The sequence below is a fragment of the Salvelinus namaycush genome, chromosome 21, assembly GCF_016432855.1.
Source record: "Salvelinus namaycush isolate Seneca chromosome 21, SaNama_1.0, whole genome shotgun sequence".
Classification (NCBI taxonomy): domain Eukaryota; kingdom Metazoa; phylum Chordata; class Actinopteri; order Salmoniformes; family Salmonidae; genus Salvelinus; species Salvelinus namaycush.
Window position 1 is genome coordinate 9,937,191 of NC_052327.1, and position 20,935 is coordinate 9,958,125.

The 20,935-nt window shown below is 42.0% G+C and overlaps 1 protein-coding gene across 1 annotated transcript in view; it reads right to left on the minus strand.

Moving 5' to 3' along the window:
- Window positions 1–20,935, minus strand: part of phf21ab (PHD finger protein 21Ab) — a 73,541-nt gene that overhangs the window by 12,207 nt on the left and 40,399 nt on the right. The window contains exons 9-14 of the mRNA XM_039017174.1: window positions 19,349–19,669; window positions 19,119–19,217; window positions 16,537–16,588; window positions 16,347–16,426; window positions 6,753–6,813; window positions 5,683–5,855 (exon numbers count right to left, since the gene is read on the minus strand). Coding sequence (XP_038873102.1) covers window positions 5,683–5,855; window positions 6,753–6,813; window positions 16,347–16,426; window positions 16,537–16,588; window positions 19,119–19,217; window positions 19,349–19,669 — 786 coding nt within the window. The remainder of the gene's footprint in view (window positions 1–5,682; window positions 5,856–6,752; window positions 6,814–16,346; window positions 16,427–16,536; window positions 16,589–19,118; window positions 19,218–19,348; window positions 19,670–20,935) is intronic.

Consider the following 20,935-nt stretch of genomic DNA (forward strand, 5'->3'; position numbering starts at 1 on the left):
AGTCCCACTAAACGCAAACCAGATGGTATGGCGTATCGCTGCAGAACGCTGGGGTAGCCATGCTGGTTAAGTCTGCCATGAATTCTAATTAAAATCACTGACAGTGTCACAAGCAAAGCACCCCCACACCACCTCCTCCATGCTCCACGGTGGGACCCACACATGCGGAGGTCATCCGTTCACCTACTCTGCGTCTCAAAGACACGGCGGTTGGAACAAAAAACCTCACATTTGGACTCATCAGACCAAAGGACATTTCCACCGGTCTAATGTCCATTGCTCGTGATTCTTGGCCCAAGCGAGTCTCTTCTTCTTGGTGTCTTTTAGTAGTGGTTTCTTTGCAGCAATTCAACCATGAAGGCCTGATTCACACAGTCTCCTCTAAACAGTTGACGTTGAGATGCGTCTGTTACACGAACTCTGAAGCATTTATTTGAGCTGCAATCTGAGGTGCAGTGAACTTATTCTCTGCAGCAGAGGTAACTCTGGGTCTTCCTTTCCTGTGGCGGTCCTCATGAGATCCAGTTTCATCATAACGCTTGATGGTCTTTGTAGAATCTCAAATATAAAATATATTTTGATTTGTTTAACACTTTTATGGTTACTACATGATTCCATATGTGTTATTTAATAGTTCTGATGTCTTCACTATTATTCCACAAATGTAGAAAATAGTAAAAATGAAGAAAAACCCTTGAATGAGTAGGTGTCAACTTTTGACTGGTACTGTGTGTGTGTGTGTATATATATATATATATTTATTTTTATTTTAATTTCAGTTATTATTATCATTATTATAATATCGGAAGATACACTCCATGGCCGAAAGTGTGTGTCACGTTCCTGACCTTATTTCCTTTGTTCTGTATGGTTTAGTTGGTCAGGACGTGAGCTGGGTGGGCATTCTATGTTATGTGTTTCTATGTTGGGTTCATTGTCAACTAGCCTGATATGGTTCTCAATCAGGGGCAGGTGTTTTACATTTCCTCTGATTGAGAACCATATTATGGTAGGCTGTTCTCACTGTTTGTTTGTGGGTGATTGTTGCTGTGTCTGTGTTTGTTCACCACACGGTACTGTTTCGGTTCGTTCGTTCGTTCGTTCGTTCATTGTTTTATGTGTTCTCAAGTTCAGGTCTGTTAACGTCGTTTATTATTTTGTAGTTTGTTCAAGTGTATTTTCGTCTTCGTTATTATTATTAAAATTATTATGTATTCAACCCACGCTGCGTTTTGGTCCGATCCTTGCTCCTCTTCAGACGAGGAGGAAGACGAGCGTTACAGAATCACCCACCACAAAAGGACCAAGCAGCGTGGTAACGGGCAGCAACAGCAGCAGCGGCCAAAATCTCAGGACTCCTGGACATGGGAGGAGATTTTAAACGGAGAAGGACCCTGGGCACAGGCTGGGGAATATCGTCGCCCCAAAGCTGAGCTGGAGGGAGCGAAAGCTGAGCGGCGGCGATATGAGGAGGCAGCACGGCAGCGCGACAGGTACGAGAGGCAGCCCCAGAATTTTTTTGGGCTAAAGAGGAGTGTGGCTAAGCCAGGTAGCAGACCTGAGCTCACTCCTCGTGCTTATCATAAGCAGCGCGTTACTGGTCAGGCACCGTGTTATGCGGTTAAGCGCACGGTGTCGCCAGTGCGTGCCCATAGCCCGGTGCGCTATAGGGCAGCCCCCCAAAAGTGTCATGTGAGTGTGGGCATCCAGCCAGGGCGTATTGTGCCTGCTCAGCGCGTCTGGTCTCCGGTATGCAGTTTCGGTCCAGGGTATCCTGCGCCGGCTCTGCGTGCTGTGTCTCCGGGGCGCTGGGAGGGTGCAGTGCGTCCTATGCCTGCGCTCCGCTTGTACCGGGCAAATGTGGGAGTGGAGCCTAAAGGAGAGGTGCGCGTAGTAGGCACTAGATCTCCAGTGCTCACCCACAGCCCGGTTCAACCTGTGCCTGCACTCTGGAGGGTCCGGGCTAGAGTAGTATTCCAGCCTGGGGGAGTGGTGCCAAGGCTGCGCACCAGAGCTCCAGTGCTCCCCCACAGCCCGGTCCTTCAGGTGCATCCTCCTAACACCAAGCCTCCTGTAGGTCTCCCCAGCCTGGTGGGTCCTGTGGCAGCCCCACGCACCAGGCTGTCTCTCCGTCTCCTCCCTACAGGTGTGCCCGTCTGCCCAGCGCCGCCTGCACTGTCCGTCTGCCCAGCGCCGCCTGCACTGCCCGTTTGCCCAGCGCCGTTTGTCCTGAGCCTTCAAAGCCGCCCGTCTGTCCTGAGCCTTCAGAGCCGTCCGTCAGTCAGGAGCCGCCTGAGCCGCCCGCCAGACAGGAGCCGCCAGAGCCGCCCGCCAGACAGGAGCCGCCAGAGCCGCCCGTCAGACAGGAGCCGCCAGAGCCGCCCGTCAGACAGGAGCCGCCCGTCAGACAGGAGCCGCCAGCCAGCCAGGAGCCGCCAGCCAGCCAGGAGCCGCCAGCCAGCCAGGAGCCGCCAGCCAGCCAGGAGCCGCCAGCCAGCCAGGAGCCGCCAGCCAGCCAGGATTCGCCAGAGCCGCCAGCCAGCCAGGATCCGCCAGAGCCGTCAGCCAGCCAGGATCCGCCAGAGCCGTCAGTCAGCCAGGATCCGCCAGAGCCGTCAGTCAGCCAGGATCCGCCAGAGCCGTCAGTCAGCCAGGATCCGCCAGAGCCGTCAGTCAGCCAGGATCCGCCAGAGCCGTCAGTCAGCCAGGATCTGCCAGAGCCGTCAGTCAGCCAGGAGCTGCCCCTCAGTCCGGTGCTGCCCCTCAGTCCGGTGCTGCCCCTCAGTCCGGTGCTGCCCCTTAATCCAGTGGGGTTAATATGGAGGGTAGCCATTAGAAGGAGGCCACGGAGGCGGGGATTAACTATGGTGGGGTGGGGGCCACGTCCAGAGCCAGAGCCGCCACCTTGGACAGATGCCCACCCAGACCCTCCCCTATAGGTTCAGGTTTTGCGGCCGGAGTCCGCAATTTGGGGGGAGGTACTGTCACGTTCCTGACCTTATTTCCTTTGTTCTGTATTGTTTAGTTGGTCAGGACGTGAGCTGGGTGGGCATTCTATGTTATGTGTTTCTATGTTGGGTTCATTGTCAACTAGCCTGATATGGTTCTCAATCAGGGGCAGGTGTTTTACGTTTCCTCTGATTGAGAACCATATTAAGGTAGGCTGTTCTCACTGTTTGTTTGTGGGTGATTGTTGCTGTGTCTGTGTTTGTTCACCACGCGGTACTGTTTCGTTTCGTTCGTTTGTTCCTGTTCGTGCGTTCATTGTTTTATGTGTTCTCAAGTTCAGGTCTGTTAACGTCGTTTATTATTTTGTAGTTTGTTCAAGTGTATTTTCGTCTTCGTTATTATTATTAAAATTATTATGTATTCAACCCACGCTGCGTTTTGGTCCGATCCTTGCTCCTCTTCAGACGAGGAGGAAGACGAGCGTTACAGTGTGTGGACACCTGCTTGTCAAACGTCTCATTCCAAAATTATGGGCATTATTAATATGGAGTTGGTCCCCCCTTTGCTGCTATAAACAGCCTTCATTCTTCTGGGAAGGCTTTCCACTAGATGTTGGAACATTGCTGCAGGGACTTCTCTTCAGCCATAAGATCATTAGTGAGGTCGGCACTGATGTATTTGGTTTTTTATTAGGATCCCCACTAGCTGTTGCAAAAGCAGCAGCTACTCTTCCTAGGGTGATTAGGCCTGGGTCGCAGTCGGCGTTCCAATTCATCCCAAAGGTGTTGGATGGGGTTGAGGTCAAGGCTCTGTGCAGGCAAGTCAAGTTCTTCCACACCCATCTCGACAAACCATTTCTGTATGGACCTCGCTTTGTGCACGGGGGATTGTCATTGTCATGCTGAAACAGGAAAGGACCTTTCTGTTGCCACAAAGTAGGAAGCACAGAAACGACTAATATGTAATTGTAATTGTAAGATTTCCCGTCACTGGAACTAAGGGGCCTAGCCCGAACCATGAAACACAGCCCGAGACCAGTATTTCTCCACCAAACTTTACAGTTGGCACTATGCATTCGGGCAGGTAGCGTTCTCCTAGCATCCGCCAAACCCAGATTTGTCCGTCGGACAACCGGATGGTGAAGCGTGCTTCATCACTCCAGAGAATGTATTTCCACTGCTCCAGAATCCAATGGCGACGAGCTTTACACCACTCCAGCCGACGCTTGGCATTGCGCATGATGAACCTAGGCTTGTGTGCGGCTGCTTGTCCATGGAAACCCATTTCATGAAGCAGTTTGGAACTCGGTAGTGAATGTAGCAACCGAGGACAGACGAGTTTTACACTCTATGCGCTTCAGCACTCGGCAGTCCCGTTCTGTGAGCTTCTGTGGCCTACCACTTCGTGGCTGAGCCATTGTTGCTCCCAGACATTCCCACTTCCCAATAACAGCACAGTTGACCGGGGCAGCTCTAGCAGGGCAGAAATTTTACGAACTGATTTGTTGAAAAGGTGCCATCCTATGGTGCCACGTTGAAAGTCATGGAGCTCTTCAGTAAGGCCTTTCTACTGTCAATGTTTGTCTATGGAGATTGCATGGCTGTGTGCGCGATTTTATACACCTGTCAGCAACGTGTGTGGCTGAAATAGCCAAATCCACTCATTTCAAGGGGTGTTCATATACTTTTGTATAAATAGTTATCAGTTATCTGTGAATATTTCCACTCTAAAATTGGATCCAAAAATCCCTAACAAATTGTAGAACTTCATATACAAATATTCAAAGCATTTAATGAAAAAATGTACAACATGAATTACAATATAATGTAATATATACTGGCGGTCCGCAACTAACCCCACAGATCGGCTATCCAAAGTCGAACCAATTTTGCCACAGTTGCACACAGGCTGGCTGTAGCTAATTGGCTAAAGAAGTTGGCTAGCTTGCTAGCCAGCCTAGGCTAGTTCCAGACAAGACCTGGTTAGATTGTTATAAATAATCTAGAACAGTGAGTGACTAACTGTGTACTGTTTTGGCAGAGTGAACGTACAAATGCTTCCCACACAAGAGACACCCACATCAAAGCACGCCGCCAAGACCCAAATCTCGTTCTCAGTCGCATTTCCTAATGAGAAAGATTGAAACTGAGCCTAAATAAGTTAATTAGCCACCCTATAAAAAGAGAACACTTAAGGAAGTAATGTGTGTAATTCCAACACTGAAATGGGTGAAGGCCATTCTAAAAGCCACTGTGCATACCATTCTGCATTTCTTATTTAAAAATATAGTTTAACCTATGTAATAAACTGCAGTATATTTTTAATGGTATTTAAAAGAGGATCTAAACGAACTGATCCCACTTAAAACATAAAATGAGTAAATTATCAATTTGACAGGCTAAGAGTAGGGGGAAAGAGGTACTGGGGCGGTACTAAATTTAAGGAGAGGGGTACTGTTCACTTTGTAATGCATAAAAACAATTAAATAATAGGATCAGGATCAGACAGTAGGGAGTAAATCAATAAACAAGTGTCTGTACTTGTCTAGGTCTTTAGATGTGAAGGAACTGGGAGATTTGAACTCCACTTAAGTATTTGTGTGTGATGGGGAGGTTACAGCCTGTGGATAATACCACCGGTATAAAAAAGGGAGTGGCGACAGTAGGTAAGTAAGTGGGGATAGAGCCCCAGAAAGTCCAGGCTGCTGTTCTGGTCTCTCCAGCTGCTACTTACATCCCCAGAGCTGGGGCTGGGCAGGGGGAGAGAGTGGTGGGGGTGGACATGGAAGGGGAATCTCCCCCCCGTGTTGGGCCGCTCGGGGACCAGGGAAGCAGTGAGACAGCTGGAGGGGGAGGTCGGGGTGTGGCTGCCCAGTTCCGGAACACTGCTGTATTTGGGTGGGCGACCTGGGTGAAATGAGACAGACGGAAAAAAAAAAAAAAAAAAGATGGAGGTGGGAGGAAAACAAATAAACAAACAAACCGTCTGTCCAACATACCTTTGACAGGCGGTCCTCGTTGGCTAGCGTGAAAAAGGGGATGGTGTTGAGTTGAGGGTGGAGGAGGAGAAGCACAGAGCGGAGTTAGTGCACTAAGAGACAGAAGCTACATGCAAGTGGGGTTCAAAAGAAAAAGCAGAGCAAATACGTTGGCAGGGTGGAGGGAAGCTGACAGTTGAAGGGAGTGAGACATCTCTCCCTATTCACTAGGACGTCTACAAAATCAACCTCAAAAAGAGACAGTTCAAAGTGAATCACAGTTTGTCAGATGCTTTCATACAGCAAAACATGGTGTGTAAGTGTATTTGGATGGTGCCCATCTTTCCCATTCATTTGGGGTTGAGGCCTACCGATTTCCTAGTGCTCGGATCAACAAATTGACTCCGCTCTAGTTGATGCATGGAAACATCTGACACTGTTACACTTTGAGATGAACTATTATCCCTCTCACCAAAACCTTCCGTTTTTCACAAATGACAATTGGGAAAAACTCAAGAAATTTCTACAGTTAGGGATAAAGAAAAGGCAGTCATAATGAAGTCTTCAAGGTCAGAATAGCAGTCTCTTAGTAAGTGTCCCTGCATGCGATTCGGGCCAGCAAGCAAAGAGGTGTCAGCAGAAAAGTTGTGTGTGAGACATTCAGAGCATTTCGTACCATTTACATTAAGTAGATTAAAACATACATGCATCAAATATAGGCCAGCTCAGTAATGTATACATCTATATGTACCCTGGGCATTGGAACAGGTGTATGTGCAGGTGTTTACAGCCTCCAGTGTTGACAGCTTGTTGAGTGGATACTGACCTCGCTTTCTGGTTCCCTGGTGGAGCGGAGTGTTTAGGTAGGTTACTGCACTCTTCTTCCTCTGCACGGCGTTGAAAGGAATACATATGTGGGAGAACAAATACAGCTTTGATTTGACTGCAAAGTCCATGTTGCTCACTCAAAAGGACACCCGTTTTCTTTTCATATGCAACACAGGGCTAAATTCTAACTCTGAGTCCATGCATTCAGATATTCACATGAATTCAGATATTCACATGCAAGGAAAATGGTGCGTATTATGGTCGCATTTTAAAAAGTATGTGCACTGACATTCACCCTAATAAGAAACACATTGTGTACAGGGTTGGGTAGTAATGGATTACATGTAATGGAGATTACGTTATCCGATTACAGATATGAAATATGGAGTTTCTGTATTCCAATTTGCCTATGCTAAAAATACAGATATTTCTGCACATGTGCAGGATATTGTTTTTTACGTAGCCAGTGCCTACTCCGTTGCCTACGTAGCTGCTGTGCTGAGTGCTCCGCTGCCTCTCTCCCCTCCTTGGTTTCCCTTGTCTGGTCACTAGTGTAGCCTGCAAACTTCATGCTGTATACAAAACTGTTTGAACTACTGCAGTCCATGCCTCAGTTTTTTTTTTTTTTTTAATTGGGGTGGATCAGCTTAATATTGCGGAAAGAATGTTGCTTCCAATGTAATTGTCTGCATCATTTCCAATCCCCCATATTTTTTGGGGTAAATATATATATCCATACACGCATGCATACATATATACATATATACATACACATACCTATATAGACATACATACTTTTTTAAAGAATATACCTTTATTATTATTCCCCGCAACCCTACCACCGCTCCCCCAATTGGAGTAAACTAATAAACACTTCTGCTTTTACCTTCAATTTATACATCTTATACCTATTTTACAGACACAGACTACTTTATAATACTTCTCTCTTGTTTGTTCTTAGTCCTTCCTCTATTTCTGTTGTCCATCCAATTTTATTTCCACTTGTAACTGTGCTATTTCACAAAAGCTCCGCACCTATACACATTTCACAGATCCCGTATGCCCTACATTGTTTATCTTGTTATTAGTCCCACCCTTCAGTTCCACTCAACCCTTCCCATCTATCTTCCAACATCATCCATTTCGGATTTTTATTTGCCATATATTTTTCAACTGTGCTGTGATGCTTCACAAAAGATTTGAACCTTCCTATTCTCATAGCTTCTACAGATTGTAAATTAAAAATAAACATTTTTGCTAAAATAATTATTATATTATTGATTGATTGACTATGGCTTTTCAAATCCCCCAGTATTGCTATCTGTAGCGTTAGTTCTAGGCAAATGTTGCAATTCTTCAGCCATTCCTGGACCTGTGACCAAAAACGAGCTACATATGGACAATACCAAAATAAATGATCTAATGACTCTGCCTCCTCACAACAGAATCTGCAGAGCTGGGAAGATTGTATACCCCATATATATAACATTCTATTAGTTGCAAGAATTTTGTACAGTAATTTAAATTGAAAAATTCGAAGTTTTGAATCCGGCGTTGTTTTGCGTATCAATTCATAAACCATGTGCCATGGAATGGGTACATCGAAAATCTCTTCCCAACTATTTTGCAATTTATATGGCACAGCTGTCAGTTTTTTGGTCCTTAAATGAAATTGGTATATGTTTTTATTTATCACACTTTTCTTTAACCATTTATGTTCTTTAATACAGGGCCGACATACAAGTTCCTTACTTTTTTCCCCTTCTACTTGCCTCTTCCATTTTTGTGGTAATGCTGCAATTAATTGGTTGTAATTTTGGGTAGAGCAGACATTTCCATATGTCTGTGTTAGCTGCATGTGTGACATAACTCCACCAGTCCTATTTATGATATCATTCACAAAAATTATACCTTTTTTAAACATTTCTTCGATAAATACAGTTTTTTTATCAATTACTATATTTGAATTTAACCACAATATTTGTTGTACTATTTGTTCCGTCCTTTCAGGTGGATTAAACTGAAATTGCAACCAACTTTCTAAGGCTTGTTTAAAAAATAAGGATATTTTGGAGATTATTTCCTTTTCAAACAACCGAAAGTGAGCAGGTGTAATCTGAATAAAGGGAAAAAGGCCCTTCTTGAACATAGGATGAGACATTCGTACCAATTTACTAGAGAACCAGTTTGGATTTAAGTATAACTTTTGTATGACTGATGCCTTTAGTGAGAGGTCTAATGCTTTAATATTTAATAATTTCTGCCCTCCGAATTCATATTCGTTATATAAATAGGCCCTTTTAATTTTATCTGGCTTGCCGTTCCAAATAAAATGGAATATTTTTTGTTCATATAATTTAAAAAGCAGGTCACTAGGTGTAGGCAAAACCATAAGCAAATAGGTAAACTGTGATATGACTAAAGAGTTAATCAGGGTGATTTTTCCACAAATAGACAAGTATTTTCCTTTCCATGGTAGCAAGATCTTATCTATTTTTGCTAACTTTCTATAAAAATTTATTGGAGTGAGATCATTTCTTTCTTTTGGGATTTTTATACCGAGTATGTCCACATCTCCGTCAGACCATTTAATTGGTAAACTACATGGCAATATAAAATGTGTATTTTTTAGTGATCCAATACGTAATATGGTACATTTATCATAATTTGGTTTTAATCCAGAGAGGATAGCAAAGGTATCTAGATCCTCTATGAGGCCGTGGAGAGACTCTAGTTGTGGTTTTAAAAGAAAACATGAATCATCAGCGTACAATGACACCTTAGTTTTTAAGCCACGGATTTCTAATCCATTAATATTAATGTTTGATCTAATTTTAACAGCTAACATTTCGATGGCAATAATAAATAGATATGCCGATAGTGGACAACCTTGTTTTACTCCTCTAGATAGTTTAAAACTTTCTGAGATGTAGCCATTATTTACTATTTTACACCTAGGGTTACTATACATAATTTTAACCCATTTTATAAGAGATTCCCCAAAATTGAAATATTCTAGGCATTTATATATAAACTCCAGTCGTACTTTATCAAAAGCCTTTTCAAAATCAGCTATGAAAACCAGACCTGGTGTCCCCGATATTTCATAGTGTTCTATTGTTTCCAGTACTTGCCTTATATTATCTCCAATGTATCGTCCATGTAAAAAACCTGTCTGATTAGGATGAATAATATCTGACAAAACTTTTTTTATTCTATGCGCCAAGCATTTTGCTAGGATTTTTGCATCACAACACTGAAGTGTAAGAGGTCTCCAATTTTTTAATTGGACTGGATCTTTATATATACCACTTGGGTCCTGTTTCAGTAATAACGATATCAGACCTTCTTGTTGCGTGTCTGATAATCTACCATTTATATAGGAGTGGTTAAAACAAGCTAATAATGGTCCTTTGAGTATATCAAAAAAAGTTTTGTATACTTCCACTGGTATGCCATCCAGCCCTGGAGTTTTCCCATCCTTAAAGGCCCCAATTGCATCAAGCAGTTCCTCCTCTGTAATTTGGCCTTCACATGAGTCTTTCTGTACAGATGTTAATTTTACATTATTAATAGGAAAAAAATCCATACAATTAGTTTCAGTTAGTGGAGATGGAGGAGCCTGAAACGAAAACATATTCTTAAAGTACTTTACTTCCTCTTTCAAAATATCATTTGGTGAATCATGCGTGACTCCATCATTTGTAACAAGTTTTAATACATTTTTTTTGGTAGCATTTCTATATTGAAGATTGAAAAAGAATTTGGTGCATTTTTCCCCATATTCTATCCAGTTCGCTTTATTTTTATAATATATTACACTGGATCTTTCTTGAATAAGTTCCTCCATTTCTTTTTGTTTTTCCTCTAACTTATTCTGTGCCTCTATGGTACTGTTTTTATTGCTATCTAACTGTACTGTTAGTCCTTCAATTTCCTTTGTTAATATGGACTCTTTTGATCTAAATTCCCTTTGTTTTATAGATGAGTACTGAATTGCATGGCCTCTAAAGGCACATTTAAAAGTGTCCCATACAATAAGGGGATCTGCTGTACCTATGTTATGTCTGAAAAAGTCAGTTATAAAATCTTCTGTCCTAGTTCTAAACAATTTATCATCTAGTAGACTTTGATTAAATTTCCAATATCCTCGCCCACGTGGAAATTCTGTAAGAGAAATATATATGCCGATTATGTGATGATCCGACCGCATTCTGTCCCCTATCAACACTTTTTTAACTTTTGGTGCCAGAGAGAATGGTATAAGAAAGTAGTCAATACGACTAGCTTGATTCAGCCTCCGCCATGTATATCTCACTAAATCAGGGTATTTAAGTCTCCATATATCCACTAATTCCAATATATCCATGACATTCATGATTTCCTTAAGTGCCTGAGGGTGATAGTTTGTAGTGTGATTTCCTTTCCGGTCTATAGAGGTATTTAAGACCGTATTAAAATCTCCCACTATAATAATAGAGTCTAGTGTTGCTTGTAGAGTTGATAAATTCTTATATATATTTTCAAAGAAGCTTGGATCATCATTATTCGGACCGTATAGGTTAACAAGCCATATTTGTTTATTGTCCAATAACATATTTAAAATAATCCATCTACCTTGAGGATCTGTTTGGACAATTTGCACATTTGGATCAAAATTATTGTTAATTAAAACCATCACCCCTTTTGAATTTCTTTGCCCATGGGAGAAATATATTTTGCCCCCCCAGTTCTTTTTCCACAAAACTTCATCTAAAACTGTTGAATGGGTTTCCTGTAAACAATAGATATTATAATCCTTCTCTTTTAGCCAGGTAAATACTGATCGTCTTTTCTTATTATCTGCTAAGCCATTACAATTGTAACTGGCTATACTTATTTCACCACTTACCATAATGAGACACACCTTTCATTCTTTTAATCAGAATATATTTTTGTAAACGTACTATTAAAAAGTAACATAATGATTGAGTGTCTATATAGTTGTACCATGATATTTGCATTTCTACTAAGTAAACCTCCAATTGGTCCCTACTATTCCACCCGCTAAAAGGCCTCATCTCGAGATGGCTTGTCATCCCAATGCCCGGTAGACCACCCTCGACCCCCTGTATCCCATAGCCCTGAACCGACTGGGATCCATTCTTTGAAAAGAGCATACAGTGCCATTTACCGAATTGAAGAAGATCAATTACCATATGCATTTCCATTGCCCTCACCTCGATTTGTATTATATATATCTGTGGATCATCCTCTATTGTCCCTAACATCTTTTACTTCTTCCTTCGCAACAGTTGTGGGATACACACATACACCCACACACACTCAGCCCTTACCCCCACACAACCATAAGCTCACTTTCTCAACAATTGCACCATCCCAGAGCCCAACTCAAGATGGGTCATGATTTACAAATGCACTTGCAGTTGCAGCTGCAAGACCGCACAAAAAATTAGCAAAAATTGAGAGATTTATTTACCATTGTCATATCCTAGATAATGGAGGTCAAATGTACACCTTATTCCTGAAACACCCACAATACGGCCACCCGTCATGACCATGTCCCCACGCATCTCCATGCAGTCCGACTTTGATTTTGTGCCGCCAGGGCCACAATAATATACCCCCTCTCTGAATGTCCGAGTGTGACCCCCTCCCCATGGGTTACTGCAGCTAGTGTTGCCAGCACTGCCACTGCCTGGGTGGGGGCACCCCACCGGAATCCCCACCGGCTAGGTACAAGGTCGTCATGGTTCTCATTAGCAGCTTTGAGAATTTCCTTGTATATTATGCTCTCCCTTTATGGGGCTTTGGCTTTGCAGGACCAACCCTGCCAAGCAGGCTCAGAATCTTGAGGGGGCAGTGCTGCTCTTGGTCTCTGACCTCATTTTAGCTGCATACAGACCGCTTACAGCGGGCACATATAACAGTTAGGGACTTCTCCTTAGTATCTGGGTCATTCAGGTGGGTGTCTAGGGTATAGTGCCATGGACCGTACCATTAAAATAGGATAATAAATAATTAGATATAATTTATAAAAAAATAAATAAAAAATGTAGTTCTCCATGATAGGACAATAAATAAATAAGACGTATAATTCATTATAAAAGTATATCCATCATCTTAACAACATTGAAAGCCCTCTCATACCCGGCTCACAGCAATACATTGGCTCTGGGATATGCAACCATTTCATTACTCACTCACTCAACTTTCCAAACATAACAAATAAAATAAAAAATAAACACAAACCATACCATCCACACATACTGTGCCTTCTGTTTACTTAGTTTTTATCTTCACTATGTTGAATTAGTGCTTGTGTGTTCAATTAGTTATATGTGAAGATTTATAGAAAAGCTATATTTTTTATTGTATTGTTACAATCAGTAACCGGGCTTGAATTGTGTTTATTTCCCTCGTCTATGAGAACTTTGTAATTTTTAAAATAACCATGGAGTAGTCTTTGTGTCTCTGAACAACTGGTTATCAATATATAGTTTATCAACGACGAGAGCTACTCGTTTCGCTTTTAATCTATTTTCTTTGAAAATTGGATACAGAACTTTGCGCCGTTCTGCAATTTCCTTCGGAAACTGATCATTCATGCCAATTTTGGTCCCAGCAAGTCTTTTACCCAGGCTTTTAACCATTATTTTATCTTTAAATGAAGCAAATTTGGCAACGATTGGGCGTTCGTACCTCTGCCCTCTCTGTCCGAAGCGGTGAACGCGTTCAAGTTGGATTTTGTCGATAACTTCGCGTGGAATCTGAAGCGCTGTAAGGAGGAACTCTAACTATAGATTCAGGAACTTCTCCTTCTTTTTCTTGGATACCTGTAAGTACCAAATTCTCTCTCATGGATCTAGTTTGTATGTCCAGTAAGGTTTCTTTCAGAACGGTGTTCTCCTTTTTAATTCCATTAATTTCGGTTTCAATCTTATTGACTGTCCCTTTTAGCGCGTGTGTTTGCTTCTCCAATGTCGCAGCTTTTTCATCACTCATCTCTAGGCTTGCCTTCAACTCTTTTATATCCTTACTAACTAATTCAAGTATACCCAGTTTGTCATTTATTGATTTTAACAGATCGGTTTCGACCTTTACCATTCCCGGTGGTGAGAATATTAAATCATCAGTGTCTGTAGAAGAGTCACGTTTTCGTTTTGTAATCGGTTCCCCTGTCTTACTCTCCGTCATGTTTGGTTGTTGCCTGTTTTCGTAATATTTGTCGATAAATGTCTCTAGTTTTAGGATTTGTTTTGTGTTATTGTCCAGATTGAAGGTTATCACTCACCAGATTAAGTAGTGCTAATATTTTAGTCTAATTTAGCAGATATTTCGAATATTATGTTTTATCTTGAGGTGCTCTACATAAATCCCTTCAGTCCGCCATTACCCTTACGTTACCTTTACGTCATACGTCAGCATGAACACTTACTTGCCCCGTTCTCAGTCCATGCCTCAGTTAGCATAAGAACGATTTCATGTTTTTTCCCTATTTACATGTTTTACACAAAAAACATTAAATCGACATGTTCGTACAAAATGCGTTGTCAGTGTTGCAAATACTGCGCCCCCCCCGAGTGGCGCAGCAGTCTAAGGCACTGCATCACAGAGCTAAAGACGTCACTACAGACCCTGGTTCGATCCCGGGATGTATCACAACCGGCCGAGATTGGGAGTCCTATAGGGCTGCGCACAATTGGCCCAGCGTCGTCCGGGTTAGGGGAGGGTTTGGCCGGGGTAGGCCGTCATTGTAAAATAAGAATTTGTTCTTAACTGACTTGCCTAGCTAAATGAAGGTTAAATGAATACAAATTAAATTATAAGCACAACACAAACAGGCAGTATAGCGACTTAATGTTCTTCTTAGCTGCCGACTTATATGCACATATTTCCTCTCGCCACGATATCAACATATGGCATAACTATGGCACTGGGCAATTAAAAAACAAACTTGCCCATTCAGACTCTTTACCGGTCCGGACACATGCTCGGCTGCCTAGAACATTCGGCTGCCCAAAGGTGGAACGCAGCAAGACACAGACACGCAGTCTAATTAGCGATTGAATGGTTTTTTTTTATCATCATTGCCAATATTGCCTAAATTGCGCAGGCAGCAGACAGGCAGTCAAGTGGTGTTCTTTTCTCAGGAACTACGATATGGAAGCAACTATAAAGATTAGCCTACATCATCACACAAAACGCTGACTGTTTTGCTCAAAAGTGTAGGGACTGTGTCCTGCTGTGCAACTGCAATATCAGTTACAACAGACAGACAGGTTGTAGCCTTGATAATATATATGTTTTGGAATGTTAGTTCAAATCGCCGCAGGGTTTTTATTTCAGCTGTTCAGAAATATGAGGCAAAGACATAGGCTACATCATCATGGTTCAGAAGGTGAGTAAATAGCGAAACTCGAAGGGAGGCGGAGTGTGAGCAGCAGCTTCAAATGTGTGTGTAAAATAACAGTAAAATAACAGAATGTGATCCTGATATTTAGCATTAAGAAAGAGGTCTCTGGAGGGGCCGGCGGGGGCATGGGCAAAAACTCTGTACCCGTAGCCACGGCTTATGAAGTAACTAATCAGCTTGGATTACTTAAAAAACAACATGTCATCGGATTACAGTTACATTCTTAAAAAGACCTGATTTGTCAGCATTGCTGTCATTTAGCACATATTCAAAACTTCTCACATGCTCTCAAAGATTCTATTGTTGTTCTGCTGATGGCCTATCAAGGGTGGATGGCTTCTTTTGTATTCTTTTAAGGTGAGCGAATAGGCCTTTTCATTCAATTTATTACTGATATCAATTACACGGCTTAGCCTCATATCAGTAACCTAAATATTGGGATATATCATTGAGAGTTAGCAATCTAGCTACTACTACCCTGGTGGTGAATTAGCCCAGGCTATTTGACATTAGTGCCCCATGTAGACAAATTAATCTCTATTGAACAAAAAAAATAATAATTCTGGAACCCCATTTTGACAGTCAAATAAACAACAAAAATCCCAACAATCACACAAAAAAAATCTGGAATCATGCCTTCCTGCTTGGACATGTTAGATTAAACAATTCATTTCTTAAATCATACCATCTTAGTCTAGTACACTTCTTAATGAAGCATGTTGAATGACTTTAAAAGATGATTTGGCTATACATTTTATCTATTGCGTGACCCTGCCACAAATTCTTGGTGCAACCCAATCATGGGCTGAAAACTTTAGTATGGAGCCCTGTGACAATGCTCTCACACATAAAGAACATGTGACTGATAGGACCTTTATAATCTCACACATCGCAATTTGGAAATACTTATTTTAGGCTACTAAATGAAATAATGCTATAGTAGGTGCCTGTTTTTAAAACATCTGGGTGTTATAAGTGAAAGTAATCAGATTACTTTATTCATTTTGAGTTATCCAAAGGAATACTTTAATGATTACTTTACTTTTCATGTAAATAAAATCGGTAAACGGACTACATTTTTTAAGTAATCCGCCCAACATTGATTGTGTATCAGTTGTTGTAGTAACGTGTGGTTACACTATATAAAACAATTGTTAAGTAGAAGAACAGCCATACCTCGGGCTCAAACACAGCTCCACTGTACACCGGGTTCGCCGTTGTTCTTCGCTTACGCTCCTGCCTCCTGCTTTGAATTTCTATAAACAAAGAGCAGTATCTTAATACAAGCACTGCAGTATAAACTTCTAGGGAATGTAGGTGAATGTAGCAACTGGAATTTAATTCAGGCCTAACCGGCAGCACTTACCTTCCATATGGTCATGGGTGACAAGTCCGAGGGCAACCATGAAGGCAAGTTTCTGGGGGAAACAATGAAAGGGTATTAGGACAACCGCCCATAAAAATGGTGCCCTGTGTGAGGAGAATTCCTAATTCTTTTTAAAACACACACCCTTGACTTTTTCACGTTATATCTACACACAATACCCCATAATGACAAAGTGAAAACATATTTTTAAAAATTCTTGCCAATTTATAAACAAACTGAAATACCTTATTTACATAAGTATTAAGACCCTTTGCTACGAGACTCGAAATTGAGCTCAGGTGCATCCTGTTTCCATTGAGCATCCTTGAGATGTTTATACAACTTGATAGGAGTTCACCTGTGGCAAATTCACCTGTGGTAAGTCCACCTGTCTATATGAGGTCCCACAGCTGACAGTGCATGTCAGAGCAAAAACCAAGCCATGAGGTCGAAGGAATTGTCCGTAGAACTCTGAGACAGGATTGTGCCGAGCACAGATCTGGAGAAGGGTACCAAAAAAATTCTGCAGCATTGAAAGTCACCAAGAACACAGCGGCCGCCATCATTCTGAGAGCCAAACTGAGAAATCAGGGGAGAAGGGCATTGGTCAGGGAGGTGTCCAATAAAAACAGATTCTCTGGTCTGATGAAACCAAGAGTTAGCGTCTGAAGGAAACCTTAAACCATCCCTACAGTGAAGCATGGTAGTAGCAGCATCAGTGGGGATGTTTTGCAAGGACAGAGAGATTCTTGATGAAAACCTGGACAACGACCCTAAGCACACAGCCAAGACAAGAGTGGCTTCAGGACAAGTCTCTGAATGTCCTTGAGTGGCCCAGCCAGAGCCCGGACTTGAACTCGATCGAACATCTCTGGAGAAACCTGGAAATGCCTGTGCAGCAACATTCCCCATCCAACCTGACAGAGCTTGAGAGGATCTGCAGAGAAGAATGGGAGAAACTCCCCAAATACAGTTGTCCAAGCTTTTTGGTTCATACCCAAGAAGACTCAAGGCTGTAATCGCTGCTTCAACAAAGTACTTAGTAAAGTGTCTGAATACTTATTTAAATGTGATATTTCATTTAAAAAATATATAATAATTAGCAAAAATGTCTAAAAAACTGTTTTTGCTTTGTCATTATGGGTTATTGTGTGTAGATTGACGAGGAAAAAACTATTTAATCAATTTTAGAATAAGGTTGTAAACTCTCAAAATGTGTAAAAAGTCAAGTGGTCTGAATACTTTCCGAAGGCATTGTATAGCGTGCAATTATCTGTAAGGTCCCTCAGTTGAGTAGTGAACTTCAAACACAGATTCAACCACAAAGACCAATGCCTCGCAAAGGGCACCTATTGGTAGATTGTTAAAAATGGAATAGGCCTATCCCTTTGAACATGGTGAAGTAATGAATTACACTTGGATAGTGACTGGATGTATCAATACACCCAGTCACTACAAAGATACAGGTGTTCTTCCCAACTCCGTTGCCGGAGAGGAAGGAAACCGCTCAGGGATTTCACAATGAGGCCAATGGTGATTTTAAAACAGTTATAGTTGATTGGCTGTGATAGGAGAACACTGAGGATGGATCAACAACATTGTAGTTACACCACAATACTAACCTAACTGACAGAGTGAAAAGGAGGAAGCCTGTACAGAATACAAATATTCCAAAACATGCATCCTGTTTGCAATAAGGTACTAAAGTAAAACTGATAAATATGTGGCAAAGAAATGAACTTCATGTCCTGTATGCAAAGTATTATGTTTGGGGCAAATCGAACACAACATCACTGAGTACTACTCTTCATATTTTCAAGCATGGTGGTGGCTGCATCATGTTATGGGTATGCTTGTCATCGGAAATGAATAGGCAGTTATTTTTATATTAAAAGAAAACGGAATAGAGCTAAGCAAAGGCAAAAACCAGGACAATAACCTAAAACACAAGGCCAAATATACACTGGAGTTGCTTACCAAGACGACATTGTATGTTCCTGAGTGGCCTAGTTTCAGTTGACTTAAATGGCAAGACTTGAAAATGGCTGTATAGCAATGATCAACAACCAACTTGACAGAGCTTGAAGAATTTTTAAATAATAATATTGTACAATCCAGGTGTGCAAAGCTCTTAGAATTACCCAAAAATACTCACAACTGTAATCACTGCCAAAGATTATTCTAACATGTATTGACTCAAGGAATACTTTTCTAATCAAGATGGTGTTTAATTTTTCATATATTTTTTAAAATTGTTATAATTTTTCTTCTACCTTCTGTGTATTTTGGCTAGATCGTTGACCCAAAAAATGTACTAATCCATTTTAATCCCAGTTTAACAAAATGTGGAAAAAGTCAAGGGGTTTGAATACTTTCTGAAGGCACTATCTATAATTTACTTGATATGTTTATACTGTATCTTTGGCAGAGCCTGCCTCATTACAGAATGTTATCTGTGAAGGATTGTCTAAAACTGAGGTTCTATCAGTAGGCTGATACTCCCCAAAATGTAAAAGTATGCATTTGTTATGCCGGTTTGACCCCACGTTTACAATGAAGCATTAGTGCCAACTCCAGTGTACCTGAGGATTGTCCTCTCTCTTCGGTCTGGGTGCTGGAGACAGAGGAGGGGTGCTGCTTGCCAACATTTTCTGCTCCAATCCCCTGTGAGCTTTAACAGCCTGGAAACATGTGAGAGGAAAACAAAGCTCTCAAATTACAAACCAACAAAGTAAGAGTTATAAGTGTAGAATGACTTCAATTCTGAAAAGGAGACAAGTCGCTTTCCCCATCCCCTAACCATGGTACTGACCTTGGTGTCTGAGGAGAGGCTGCTGATCTGCAGTGTCTGCTTGGGGGTGGTGAGGCGTGCCGATGCCGGGGCCGTGATAACGATGCCTGTCACAGTGCCTGTGTGCTGGCCACTTTTGGCGCCAGCGGAAGCACATGGCTGGCCGTTGACAATGCGCACCTGGTGGATGGGCCCGGTGCTGGAGGTCAGCGAGGAGGAGCTCAACTTGGTGGTCAGCATCACCGGGCCCCGCTGGAGCAACTGGGGCGCCGCCATCATGGCCGGAGGGGGTGCCGGGGCGATTGGCACGTTGTTATTGGGCGTGGCGGGCTTCGGCCGGACCTGAGTCGTAAGGATAGGGGTCAAAGATTAGCCAATTAGTCGATAAGGCATTAAGTGTCATTTTGGAGCTTAGGTGTCTTCATAAACGTGTGTAAAAGGGATTGACCAGGGAAAGGTAATGCCAGCGTGGTGCTGAGATATCACTGACTGTAGATGGAGGCATACTACAGTCGCCACTTAACTATGAACACTTAGGTAAGTCAGTTATAAGTAAAAGTGACACCACAAATGTGAGCAGTCATTCATTTTTAAAAAGAACACAATCAAAACCAGCAACAATACTGGTGACCTTGGTGGTTTTGCTAATGTTCCTTTTACCTTTGCTGGTGTTCCTTATCCATATAAGCAGAACATTTTTGCAGGAGTCGACATGGCTTGTTAGAGTCGCGTTGTTATTTCCTAGGAGTTCAATACACCATAGCCCACCACGATTTAGTTTAACCCCCTGGTTGGATGGACTTACTGTGAGTCGCGCTGGACCGGGAATGCCTAAAGCGCGACTAAGAATGAGCCCACTGTTGAGGGATGCTGAGCTCCCAGTGGCATTACACACCTTAATAACAGGGCATTAAATCAAACGTTCACACCCAGGGTTAAAAACAGGTTATGGGCAATTCCACAGTAAATGAGTGATACAGAGACTCAGATTTTTCACTTCAAGATGTCAAACAAAAATCAATAATTGCAAATGTAATCCTTTAGACCTCAATAGTAATCTACAGCAACATTCTAGAATTAAGAATTTAAGATAAAACAAATCACATATATTTCAAAACAGACATAGCTCAAAAACAAAGAACAAATGACAATTACAAGTTAACTTACACCGAACAAAAATAAACGCAACAATTTCAAAGATTTTACTGAGTTACAGTTCATATAAAGGAAATCAGTCAATTTAAATGAATTCACTAGGCCCTAATCTATGGATTTCACATGACTGGGCTGTTGATTGTGGCCTGTGGAATGTTGTCGCTCTTCAATGGACGTGCAAAGTTGCTGAATATTGGCAGGAACTAGAATACGCTGTTGTACGCGTCGATCCAGAGCATCCCAAACATGCTCAATGGGTGACATGTCTGGTGAGTATGCAGACCATAAAAGAACTGGGACATTTTCAGCATCCAGAAATTGTGTACATATCCTTGAGACATGGGGCCGTGCATTATCATGCTGAAACATGAGGTGATGGCGACGGATGAATAGCACGACAATGGGCCTCGGGATCTCGACACGATATCTGTGGCATTGTGTTGTGTGACAAAA